The sequence below is a fragment of the Nilaparvata lugens genome, chromosome 4 (assembly GCF_014356525.2).
Source record: "Nilaparvata lugens isolate BPH chromosome 4, ASM1435652v1, whole genome shotgun sequence".
NCBI lineage: Eukaryota > Metazoa > Arthropoda > Insecta > Hemiptera > Delphacidae > Nilaparvata > Nilaparvata lugens.
In genome coordinates, this window is record NC_052507.1 from 18,272,485 (window position 1) to 18,286,277 (window position 13,793).

General features: G+C 35.2%; 1 protein-coding gene across 1 annotated transcript in view; it reads right to left on the reverse strand.

The window, feature by feature from the left end:
- LOC111047959 (protein amalgam) overlaps nucleotides 1–10,404 on the reverse strand; it is a 193,763-nt gene extending 183,359 nt beyond the window's left edge. The window contains exon 1 of the mRNA XM_039426833.1: nucleotides 10,132–10,404. Within this exon, the coding sequence (XP_039282767.1) occupies nucleotides 10,132–10,192 (61 nt within the window). The 5' untranslated portion in view covers nucleotides 10,193–10,404. The remainder of the gene's footprint in view (nucleotides 1–10,131) is intronic.
- Between the last annotated feature and the right edge of the window lie 3,389 nt (nucleotides 10,405–13,793).

Sequence of the window (13,793 nt, forward strand, 5' to 3'; positions counted from 1 at the left end):
TACATGTAAAAGAAAGGGACAGATGACTTCAGTTGTGATTTTTGTTCAGAACAACTACATAAATCAATACAATAAATTTTCTTTCATTATAAAATGTTGTTAATGTGTTTGAAAAAAAGCTTTTTCCAACTCATGATAACCATTGCTTGACATAATTGCAAATAAACGTAATTTTTTCATATTAATGATATTATTTTATTAATTTAGTGATTAAAAATAAAAAATGAAAGATTGAACAAACATAATAGCTGTTCAAAAGTTGTGCAGTAGCACAGATGCAATAGCACAACATAAGTTGTGCAGTAGCACAGCAATGCCTACTTTAGTTCAAACAAACACACAATTTTTCCCAACATAGTGAATTATTCTTTTATGTTGAAGAGTTTGATTAATTTACTCAATCACTAGTCACTAGAAAATATATTATTTTCCAATTTTTCTTTGAGACTATTTTAGAGTGATAATAGCTACCAAATAAGAGTGATGAAATTGAGCAAGTGATGACTTGAGGAAGAACTATGAGGCTTTTTAATGCAAATCGACCTCTATTATTGAAGGTTTTCATAAAATATGTGCAATTTGAATAAATAATAATAGAAAAATTGACGGCAATTGAACTTGTTTAGAAAACATCCTCAACTATGTACATATTTTTCAAATTTAGCAGTCACCTGGTTGCCAAAAGCAACCATAGAAACAGTCTTCTCTTGTTATATTTGAGCTAGATGACTCCAATTCTAGTGTATGAGCATATTAAATTTATCTTTTTCTTTCTTATAGGACTTCTTAGTTCTCATGAAACAGACATCAGTGGTTACATTTTCACTTTAGAGTCCTCTCTGTTATACTCTTTCTCGAAAGTATCACGTTGATTCTCAATCTCACTGTGAATTATGAGTAAGGGTAGCTTGGAAGCATTCACGTGACAGTTTACAGCGAAAAACTTGCTAGATTATCAAGAACAAACATGTTCGTGTGGATTATTTACTCCACATGCGAGAAATATCGTTATTGAAATGCTGCAGAAAAACGTTCCTTGAGAACGAACATTGTATTATTCAAATGTAAAATTGAATTTGATATGCCTTGATGAAGGTTCTGAGGATGAACATTGCTGTTTGAAACTTACTTAATCTATTAACTAGCTTAGTTTTGCTTCTCGATAAATGCCCCATCTCTCTATTAAAATTTTCCCAATACTGAATCTCAAAAATACCTAATTCAATATAATATCATACTTCATTCGTATTATGACGATGCCCAAGTTCATGTTCATATCAATTATTGATTTCACCAACACTGTTTGAAAAGATTGGAATTATAATCTCTGAATCTCAAAAACTAATATTCATCCACAATGATTTCTCTAATCACATAGAACGCAACCAACTACTATAAATTGAGGTGAATTCCTGCAGACAAGTAATGGAATAATAGAATCTCAACCGAGTTGATTTGAAAATGTGCTATGGATGGGGTTGGGGGGTAGAAGTACTGTACACCATGGCTGGAAATCCAATTAGTGGCGTCGATTTCCATCGGCAATGAAACAAAATACACCGCGCTCAGTTGGAACGACATGTGAAGCATACGAGCCTAATGTGCTGGATTGCAATATCGGCAATATCGCGCTGTACTTAGTCAGGCGCGCGTTTATACTGATAAACATTGCAGCCGAATGATAAGTGGGTTGTGGCGTTGAATGCGGTCAGCACAGTTTCACCAATTACCGATGCCAGTTCAGGCTTAAGCAAATTTTCAAATGACAATCATGAATAGGTTACAGACTTTTATTTTAAGTATACCTCAATGAACAAGCAAATTGAATAAATAAAAATTGAGGATAACAACTGCATGTTAAACCACGAAACGAAATGGTTTCTCCAGGTTATAATGCCAAAGAGTCTCAATTATTTGACTTTAATCTTGACTAGTAGTTCTGTGAACAGTAGACCTCGCGCAGTTATAAACTACAGTCTCCTCTAATACTGTCCATCAGAGTAGATTCTGTCCTGTCCTGTCGTGTCGGCGAGATATCGGTGTATAAACAACTAATGGTTGTTTGGGTTGTTGTTTCGACAATGCTAATAATTAGATGTGAACAGCTATGCTACTATAATCAAAAACTTACCGAGTTGATAGCAGAGAAAAGTCGGGAGAAAATACTATGCTACTACTTCAAGTTATCAATTGCATGCCTCACTGCATGCAATTAATAGATCACACAACAGCTGTTTTTTCACCAAGTTACATTGATATATTGAATTGCATGCAATTTATAATCCACTCGACAGCTGACTTATGATGAATGATTCTAGTCTGATTTTTTACGGTAATATTGGCGCTCGAAGGAGGAGAAAGGAGTCTCCTTTTCCTTTTGTATTATCCTCAAAATGCAAAATTTCAAAAAACCTTATGTATACGTCGACGCGAAATTCAAAAAGGAACATATCTGACAAATTTCATGAAATCTTTTCAATTTTATTGGGAAACTATATCCTGTGTTTGTCTCTTCTTACTCCTCACAGCTCTTATATTGCAACTTATTGATCTCAAATATTATAGTAGAATAAATTCAGATTGAGATATACGACTATATAAATCATAAATCACCAACTACGAATATAAAAAGCATTGTGTATTGAAAAAATTGATAAGAATCCATTTGAATGACATTCAACAGATATCGGTCAGAATTTTCTCTCAAAATTTATTGTCATTAATGATTGATAATTTATCCGCGAGGAACGTAAAAACCGAGCTTCAGGTTTCTCATCTTTGCAGCAGTACGCAACCTACAAAGTAATGAATACTCTCTGGAGAAGCAATGGATTGCAAACGAGTCTGAAAACCTTTTATGGCGCGATATTATCATGAAAGTCGAATGGTCTCCACTCCCTTTGAGATTCAACTTTTTTATTAAAGGCCACCTAATGAAATTCCTCGCTATCCCCTATCGAAGTTTTCTCTCCAGAAAATAAAAATTGTCCTGAATTGAAGATAATCTTCATCTGGAGAGGTTAGGATTATTCAATCAACATGCTCTGTGGATTTCGGGTGTGGTTCACTACAGGAATCTTGAGAATCTGGAATCTGTCAATCTCAATTATACAGGAGAATATTCTAATTCAAATTCATTATTCAAATAAACCACTTGGAAATCATCATTCTGGAGAAAAACTGAGTTCCATCATGCTTTTAAATATGATCAATTTATGAATAATTGTTATTCTACATTATTTTCATAACATTTATATAATTGAGGTCATAAATATAACTTTCAAATTCCACTATTCACGTCCTCTTATAAATATTATAAGAGATCAATTCATTTTAAATTAAAATATCACTGATATGGGAATTGATTAGTATTCCCTTGACAATTACTCTTCATGCAGAAACAAACGAGGCAAAGTGAAAATATCAGTTCAAACAAGAAATTAGCGTCACTACATTCTCATGTTAACCAACGTAAAAGGTTGAGTCATAGCCAGCCAAGATGATAATCTCAATAGATGTGATTGTGGATGAATGTTATATTAATTGAGATTGTTGATACAAGAGAAAGTAATGTGAAAGGGTGGAAAATAGCACAAAATGTATTATTCATTATTAGGTTTCATGAAATTCGAGGAATTGGAAGTCTTGGAAGAGTATCATTTTCCTCTCTCAATCATATTCATGGTGTAGGAAATTAACATGAATGAATGTGATTAATTGGATTAAGACAGGAAGAAGAATATTTCATATGATGAGATAATAGTAATAGAGGAGAAAAAGAAACTGAGATGAAAAATAGATGAATTGAAGATGATAAGCAGGAATGGAAATAGAAATAGCGTGGAGATAGCTTACATATGAGAGTATTCATCACATTTTAATGCATTCGAGTGCTGACTCGAGGACAGTGCGAAAGTAAATCGAGTTTGGTGCGGCGAGTGAGAAAAAAATGAACATAAGTAGGTGTGAGCCTGCTTTGCACGTGATGCGTGTACCAGAAAGCATGTTACAGTCGTTTATATTTCATGTGATACTCGCTGGAAAAACAGAATGAGAGATGTTGTTTATGCAAATGGACAGACAGACAGAAGTGTGCCATTTGATACCGAATTCACTATGTACCTATTCTATGATGTTGAGCTCGAGTTCTATGGAGAAAGTATGGTGACATAGGTGAGCTGATCTCACTTGTCAGAGCACCCAATTTTTGGTCACTTATATTTTTATTATGAGACTGAAATTCGTTAAAAATTACGTGGAAATAAGAGTTCATGTGGAAATGAAATCTTTAAGTTTAAAATACATTTTCAACTGGTCATCACAGTTGGTGTTTTTTTTTCAGGTGTATTCGAAATAAATCCAGAAATAATGGGTAACCCAGTAATAATAAGTGATTTCATACATTTATTATATCTTATAAATTTATTTTTGTTTTCAAAAATCTTGGAGAAAAACTAATAGAATGCTTTTATAGATGGAGATTTTCCAAGTTGACAATATTGAAATAGGTAATGTTGGAAATTTTTAGACATGAGAAGGAAAACTTCTATAATGGAATGGTGACATGGGGGATGAAAAATAATGGCTTCGGACGATGCCTGATCAGAGGCATGATAGATATTATTATTTCTATATAACCTATATAGAAATAACCACAAATTATTTCTATTGTGATAGTAAATATCAAGAAATAACAACTTAATCTTACTACATTTTATAAAAAATGTTCTCGTTTCTTATACAGCCTCATTAAGAAGGCCCATATCTTGTTCTCTAGAAGAAGTTTTTGTTCCTCATGGAATTACGCTGAATTACGCTGATTCATCGATTGATGGAATTATTAAATCGAGAAACTTTTTACAAGAAATATGTATGAAACAATATTTGTTTACCCAACGCTCACTTAATAGTGTTTGTTACTACTGGACACTCCTCTGGTATTATCCTTGAGATAGTTCAAATGGTCTGTGAAACGGAAACAGACATCAGTAAAACAGTGAGTTCCACTAACTAAAAACTTTAAAGTTATTGGCAGTTGTACTATTTTGAAAATATTCCCAATTTCTTGATGAAAATTAGCCTTAAGATTTCTTCTGTGTGATAATGATCAAAGATGAGCCACATTGATATATTTCATACTTTTTCTCCACTATTTGTCGGAAATGCTCAATTAGTTTTAGGTATGATGTGATAGAGAGTATGAAAACTTCCTAACACGCGAAATGAGCAACAAGAGAAGTTTGTCATCATCGAAACTCATTCCATAAATCAATTGATTAGTGACGATTCTCTGCGCCCGGCCTATTGGCGGCAGGATTGGATTGTAATTGATTAAATTCTGAGGCGAGGTAATTGGGGTACAACGGCAGAAAAAGGAGGAAGAAATTGTGTTCTGATGTCAGTCGGGGAAAGGCAGCGGAGATTTATCGAAAATTCGTCCTTCGGTCACAAGCGGCGCGCCGGCCAGGCGAAACAAGACAATCCTATTGATTATATCAGGCCTTGTATTGCTGCTGCTACTGCTCTTCTTTCTCCTACTGTCTTCTTCTTCCACTCAACTATCTCTTCTTGGAGGTTGACACTGTGACCTGCCTGCAATTGCAAAAAATTCCGGCCCTGTCCACCAACAAGATAGACTGCAACAAGTTTTTTCTATTGTTGGCAACTGAAGATTATGCCGTCGGTTGCAAATTCTACTACTTTTCCTCCCTACTATCAAACAAAATAGACTAGGAAATGGTTTTCCAATTCATTGGAGACTGAATAATACTCTCATAGTTGAAAAATATTCCCCCTTCACTAACGAGACACACTCTAAAGCCGTGTCCACACTGAACTATTCGTCATACATGTTCGGCAAACATGTTTGTTGAGGAGCTCAGGGACAAACATTCTAAAAAGTTTGGACAATCATTCTTTCTCAAACAAAAAATTACTGTTTTTCCAAACATTTTAAGTTTCGAAAACTGTAAAACATAAAACCTGTTCTTTCCACTTACAATTTTTTTTTTTTTTTTGAACCACACTGGCCACGGGCAAACATTGTTTGTCAAACATAATAAAATTCGCCCAAAATTTTTCCACAAACATGTTTGTCGAACATTTGTTCAGTGTGGACACGGCTTCAGATACACTGTTTTGATTGCTCTGAGAGATCTCTTGACGAAGAACTTTCTATGAATAATTCTCCACAATAATGGGCTGAAAGCTGCAAGCGAGTTGAGAATAACCGTGTTGGGGTATCATTTTCTGGAATCACTTCTGAAATGTCATGGATGATTTTAAAATTATTCTAGATTTTCTATTTGCAGGTGATACGAGCAATTTTTCAATTTAAAAACATCCATGCTCTGAAAAGTAATATACACCAGAAAAGGGGAAGTCAAATCCACAACCGCGACTTAGAACTGATAAATTTGAAGATGAGAAACAACTGTTGTTGCAACAGTGATCATGAATACCATGATGCGATTTGGTTTTATAGTCGCTGAGCTATGTTTCATAGATGAGCTATCGATAGGATAAGTTAAGGTCCATGCGCCTGCTACTGCTTGAGGTTCACTCATTTCTCAACATCATCATCTGTCTTATTACTCACGCACAAGCCTAGAGCTCATGTGAGCATCATCATCAGCAAGAACAAAATTTGGAAGGAAATTAACGCCACGAACAAATTCAAACCGCAGCTTACATAGAGCTCAATGAAGTAAAAGCAAATAAGAATAGTGAATATCTTCTGAGTGAATTGTCCTATGAAGTACTGTGAACTGGAGTCTCAGTTACTTGTTCAGTGCTACATAAGCTACGAGGGCGAGCTTTTAAGTGAACAGTAATAGGGTGCTATAATAACAGTAACAGTACTTGATTTTCTCAAATACAGACATTTTTCCAATACAGATCGATAATTTAATTTTCATTCGAATTTGTTGACAATTTATAAGAGGATGGAGCTGACACCATTAATCAACTTCTACTGTTAGAAACATTCATTATGGCTCAATTTCTTGAAAAATCAGTGACCTTTACTTGTTGTGAATGCGAAATCAGGAATCAATGAGACTCAAATGGAAATTATTGGTCTTTATTGAAATTCTGATAAACTTAAGAATTATGATGTCAGGATTAAGGTTGTATTTTCGATACAATTTATTCTTTCAAAATTGGTTTTTTGGAGATATCTGACCTGAAATGAATTAAGGGGGGTAGTATCTTCTGATATTACCAGTTCAACTGTTATGTTGGGAATAAATGATATTTGATCAACAATTTTATAATTATTTATTTTTATCAATATTCATTTTCATCTTCTATTCTGATAAGCGCCGCTGGTATGGGAATGGGAATCATGACCATCAGTATATAGGCTCAGGATTGTTGAATCAAAAGGGCCCTCAGTGACTCACCGAAATATTGCGATGAGAATTAGTTGAATTCATCGGTTTATTTGCTTTGAAAGCAGAAGCTGTGTGTAGGCGAATGATGACTTGGTTCAAAGGACATACACTACGATGAAACGGATGGTGAATTGTATGAGGGGGATTTCCGGTAGAGGAGTCAGAATGAAATTGATACCTCTCAGCCAGTATGATATATAAATTTCCAAACATTTCAGAGTCCAGAGCCGATTTCATGATATCTCTGCTGAACTTTTGAGTACCCAAAAATCATCAATGCACTTTATGAGTCTCTCCTGGCTTTGACTTTTGAATATTTTCAAATCAGAAAGTCAATTAGGTATTGTACCATAGTTTTTGAAGCCATTTCATGATTCATAAATCATTTCATGAGCCTGAAGTCAGTCGTATTTCCTGAGAACTTCCGTGATAAATTGAAAATATTTCTCACTTATGAAGCTAATTTCAAATGATAATTATCAGAGCACGAGAAAGATTTCAATAAACTCCAAGTATGCTCTTTCAAGTTGAGCATGAATTGCCTGGATTTGTGGACAATAAATAATACTCTAGTTCCCACGACTCAAACACAACAGAGCTTAGACACTTCAGCCACTACTTAGATTTGAAGATTTTCAGCTTTAGCGGACTGTATAGTGAAGACAACTCCAGATAAGACTTCCATTGAATCTAATCTCACGAAATGAGGAAAATCATCAAAATACTGTTCACGGGATATAGTCTCACAATGGCGAATTTTTTTGGCTCTTTTCCTGTTCCAGTCTCTCCCCATCAACTTTTTCTGGCGTAAGCGGTGTTGAGTGTTGAATCTTCCTCAAGTTTGCTATACTTCCCAACAAGGAAAATTTCAAGCTACTGCTTTTTTTCGTGAATTTATTTCCAATAGTGTCAAAGCGAATGAAGCAGCTAGCTGTTGAGTGTCTCTCTCATTCAAGAGCAGTTTAACAGAAATTTAGTCCGATTGGTAATATTGAATTTTGTACACTAGAAAGAAATGTATTTCACAATGCCGATTTTTGAGCGTGAATTTATTATTTCTAAATGGATGAAACCAGGCATCTGGTTATTACTTGGATCTTAGCCAAAGCTCACCCACAGTGTGAAGTTTATGTATAGAAATGACACATTATTCACGTAATGAGCGTAATTTTCCGTATCCCAATCGTGTAACCATTCTATTCTGAAACTTTCATTCTAATTCAAGAGCCCCAAATAGCGTTGGAAAACCAGCCAGTAGCATGTTTTGTTAACACTTGTACACAATACATTTTATACTTCAACATATACAGAAAAAATCTAATCCGATCATAAAAATAGCAATCGATAGATTTATCATGATCGTGATATATATATTCCACATGAAGAGATCATTAAACTTCAAAGATATTATAGAAATGTTATATAATTGCTTTCAGACAGCATAGTTGAGAAAGGGTAGAATAGATATTAGAGTCAATTTTGAATGTATAGCCTTTGTTTCATATAACATCCATATTGGTGCATTCCAGGGCTATTATTAATTACTCAACTTGATAATGGCATCGTTTCTAACGGAATAAAATTGAAAAGGTAATAAATATTGAATTCTATTCATCGATTATTATTGTATTCCACATTTCACAATCTTGATGATCTGTGATTGATGTGGTTGTGTTATCAAAGAATCGGTTTGAAGAATCATCCGCATTCACAATAAAAGGAATAGTTTAATTTTACAAGAAGCAAGAAGCTTGTGAGCAAAACTGTGGAAGCGTAAACGAATATTGATTACCCCATCGTAAAGGTATCCACTTGTTTTGATAAAAGAAGAAGCTGTAAATTACGTTCTAGATTTGATTTGGAACTCACCTAAAACTGAATTCTCCCTCATATTCCATCATCATTGTTCCCGTCACCACTAGCAAGGCCTTGGCTAGGACTAGGATGTGGGTATAGTTCCCAGCAAATAATAAATAGAGAAATAAATATAAGCTTCTCCTTCTTTGTTACACTTCAAATTTTGCGAGAGCAATGTAAATTTCAAGTTATCATTATGAAACTTCTCGAAAAATCAACAGAATGATTGGGAATTGGTTTGATGGAATACAATAAATAATGAGGGAGCGCCTATCGTATGAAATCAATCAAACTTTGACGTTTTATCCTTTGACCATTCAAATCTTGTGAGCTGAATATTCACCTGAGATAATGCTTCAGATTACTTACACATATTTCAATCGAAAAACTTACTGAATAATAGAACATTATCTATGTAATTTTACTCAAGATACGTTTAAAAACGGTAAGAGATTCTCGATCATGTTAATCTTTGTTATTCAAATTGAAGTAACTATAGTAGAATGAGTGACAATCATTTTTTAAGTATGAGCATCAACCATTTGAGACTATTGATAGATACATTGATATTGAATGAAGCCTCTCAAGCTGATTGACTCTGTGCAACCCAGATATTGAATCTCATACATATTCCGAAGTTTTTAGAGCTACTTCTTCACTCAAGATCATAATTTCTTGTCATTCCCTGTGAATTCATTTGAAAAGACATTGGTACAAGCATTTATTCGTGAAAGGGTTGATTGATTGTTCGAATAAATGTTGATTTTTCGAACGGATTCTCCATTTGTTAGTGGAACTGGATAGTTGTGAACCTGAATGATGATTTCAAGCTGAAAAATATTGATATCAGATTGATTAAAAAAATGTTCCAGGTTGGTACCTTGATAGACGAAGAGATGAACGGCAACCAGGATAACAATCCAGCCGCTCTTCAAGGCCATGGCAGCAGCTGTTCAATTATTATCGACGAATGTTTTAGTCCGAAATTTATTGAGTCATCAGGGTTCGCGTTCGTTTCGGAGAGATGTCGCAACGATCACAAAAGGTGGCCGACAATCGCTATCAACAGGTCTCCTGAGCCGCGGACGCGTACGGAGGATCCGGAAGTGTCGGGACGCTTAGTGATCAGCAGCCGAACGCTCACTGCCACAACTTTCCTACTTGGCGCCAGCCGCTGGGAAATCCGCGCATGCGTCCGGAAAATCGTCAGAAATTTCCCAGTTTGTGTCGTCTCAGTGGCCCTCCAGAAGTACACCTCCCGGGATGCCTCTTCTGGACACCCTTAACACTCTCATTTCCCCTTTCTGGTCTTATCGAATCATCTCTCTTTCACCAAACACACACACATACACACTTGCACCAAGATTCGTCTCGTCTATATCTTGTCTCTCTCCCCCACCCATCACCCCACCAGTTTCTTCTGCAACTTAATTAGAAAAGAGACAATCCAGAAAATGAACACCGCTCGACATTCTTCTTTTATTAACTTTGTTCAGCGCTGTTTTTGCCCTTCTGGCCTATTTCTTTATCTGCTTCTGTAAATATGTAACTTTATACCCTCAAGTCTTCAATACTCGACTATTTGCAATTCTTCGCTTGATAATTATTTTTTAAAAGTACCATCACGCGCATTTGGAGAGGTTATTCCAAATATTTAAAATCAAATTATATAATTTTCAAAAGTGATGAAATAGTATTGAATTGTACAACAAAGCCATTGTACAGTTCTTACTGAAATCAATATTCACTGGCTTAACAAGTACCATCCTCTGAAACACAGTTTGAAGATTTTCACCGCCATTTTATCCTTCTGTCAATGTTTCCATATGATGGAAGTTTAGGAACAATAAGCTTATAGCGTTAGAGAGGGATCAGATCAATCATAATTATTTATTAAGACATACCTTGAGTCGTATAAACTTATAAATCCACTCTCATGGGACTGAATTAATCTCATTTTTTGACATTCTAATAGTTGGAGATCAATTTCTTCTAGCAATATATCATTCAGCCTTTATCATTAATAGCAAATTTGAAATAAAAGATGGAACAGTTCAATTTGAATAAATTATTGAATCAATTCATGTTCAGACCTGTTCAATTCTGCTCATTTTTACTTTCCTTGCCCTACTACCATAGGTAAGGAAAGTATTGCTTTCCAAAAAAAATTAAGGTACCCAAATTTCAAGTTTTCTATACGTTTCAAGGTCCCCTGAGTCCAAAAACATGATTTTGGGTGTTGGTCTGTGTGTGTGTGTGTGGTGTGTGTGTGTGTGTGTGTGTGTGTGTGTGTGTGTGTGTGTGTGTGTGTGTGTGTGTATGTGTGTGTGTGTATGTGTGTATGTGTGTATGTCTGTGAACACGATAACTCCATTCCTAATCAACCGATTGACTTGAAATTTTAAACTTAAGGTCCTTATACCATGAGGACCCGACAATAAGAAATTCAATAAAATTCACTTCAAGATGGCGGAAAAAATGGCGGATAATTACTAAAAAACCATGTTTTTCACGGTTTTCTCGAAAACGGCTCTAACGATTTTCTTCAAATTTATACCATGGATAGCTATTTATAAGCCCTATCAACTGACATGAGTCTCATTTCTGGGAAAATTGCAGGAGCTCCGTAATATTTTTGTGAAAAATGGCGGATAATCACTAAAAAACCATGTTATTCACGGTTTTCTCGAAAACGGCTCTAACGATTTTCTTCAAATTTATACCCTAGATTTATAAGCCCTATCAACTGACTTGAGTCTCATTTCTGGGAAAATTGCAGGAGCTCCGTAATATTCTTGAGAAAAATGGCGAATAATCACTAAAAAACCATGTTTTTCACGGTTTTCTCGAAAACGGCTCTAACGATTTTCTTCAAATTTTTACCATGGATAGCTATTTATAAGCCCTATCAACTGACATGAGTCTCATTTCTTGGAAAATTGCAGGAGCTCCGTAATATTCTTGAGAAAAATGGCGGATAATCGCAAAATAAAAACATGTTTTTCACGATTTTCTCAAAAATGACTTGACCGATTTTTTTCAAATTTATACCCTGTATAGTTATATATCAGCTCTATAAACAAGCATGAGTTTCCTTCCTGAGAAACTAACAGGGGGTCCACCTCATTCTTGAGAAATTTACTTTGTAACCTCCTTCTCGTGCTTGAGGTAGGTGGGTAGAGCTGTTTATTCAAAAGAACACACGTCGATATTTTATTTGTAGAACAGCTGTTTTGACAACTTTTAAAAAATCCTTGAATTTCATAATTCAAACAAAGGAAAATGTACTCTGAAAACAATAACAATAGTATAATCGTAGTTTTAATAAAATTATTAAGCCGCCAATCGGCATAATGTTATTCCCCTAGATTATCCTTGTTCAAGAATGAGGCTTATACATCAATGAGCAAGGAAAGTAGTGTGAGTGTACCACACCAGATTTTTACTTTCCTTGCCCTATTACCATAGGTAAGGAAAGTATTGCTTTCCAAAAAAATTAAGGTACCCCAATTTCAAGTTTTCTATACGTTTCAAGGTCCCCTGAGTCCAAAAACATGATTTTTGGGTATTGGTCTGTGTGTGTGTGTATGTGTGTGTGTGTGTGTGTGTATGTGTGTGTATGTATGTGTGTGTGTGTGTATGTCTGTGAACACGATAACTCCATTCCTAATTAACCGATTGACTTGAAATTTTAAACTTAAGGTCCTTATACCATGAGGACCCGACAATAAGAAATTCAATAAAATTCAATTCAAGATGGCGGAAAAAATGGCGGATAATTACTAAAAAACCATGTTTTTCTCGAAAATGGCTCTAACGATTTTCTTCACATTTATACCATGGATAGCTATTCATAAGCCCTATCAACTGGCATGAGTTTCATTTCTGGGAAAATTTCAGGAGCTCCGTAATATTCTTGAGAAAAATGGCGGATAATGACTAAAAAGCCATGTTTTTCACGGTTTTCTCGAAAACGGCTCTAACGATTCTCTTCAAATTTATACCATGGATAGCTATTTATAAGCCCTATCAACTGACATGAGTCTCATTTCTGTGAAAATTGCAGGAGCTCCGTAATATTCATGAGAAAAATGACAGTTACTAAAAAACCATGTTTTTCACGATTTTCTCAAAAACGGCTCTAACGATTTTTTTCAAATCCATACCCTGTATAGTTATTTATTAGCTCTATCAACTGACATGAGTCTTTTTCCTGGGGTACTAATGGGGGTCCACCCAATCCTTGAGAAATGGACTTTGTAACCTCCTTCTCGTGCATGAGGTAGGTAGGAACACGGTTTTTACTTTTTCTTCTTCCATATACCGTGGGTAGGTAGAGCAGTTTATAAAAAGAACACAGTCATAGTCAAGATATTTCATCTGTAGAACAGCTGTTTTGACGAATTTCAAAAAAAAACATCGAATTTCACAATATTTACATAAAGGAAAAAGTACTCTGAAAACAATTGTATATACACACTAGCCGTCAGGCTCGCTTCGCTCGCCATATCCGTCTAGCCAGGGGGCTCCGCCCCCTGGACC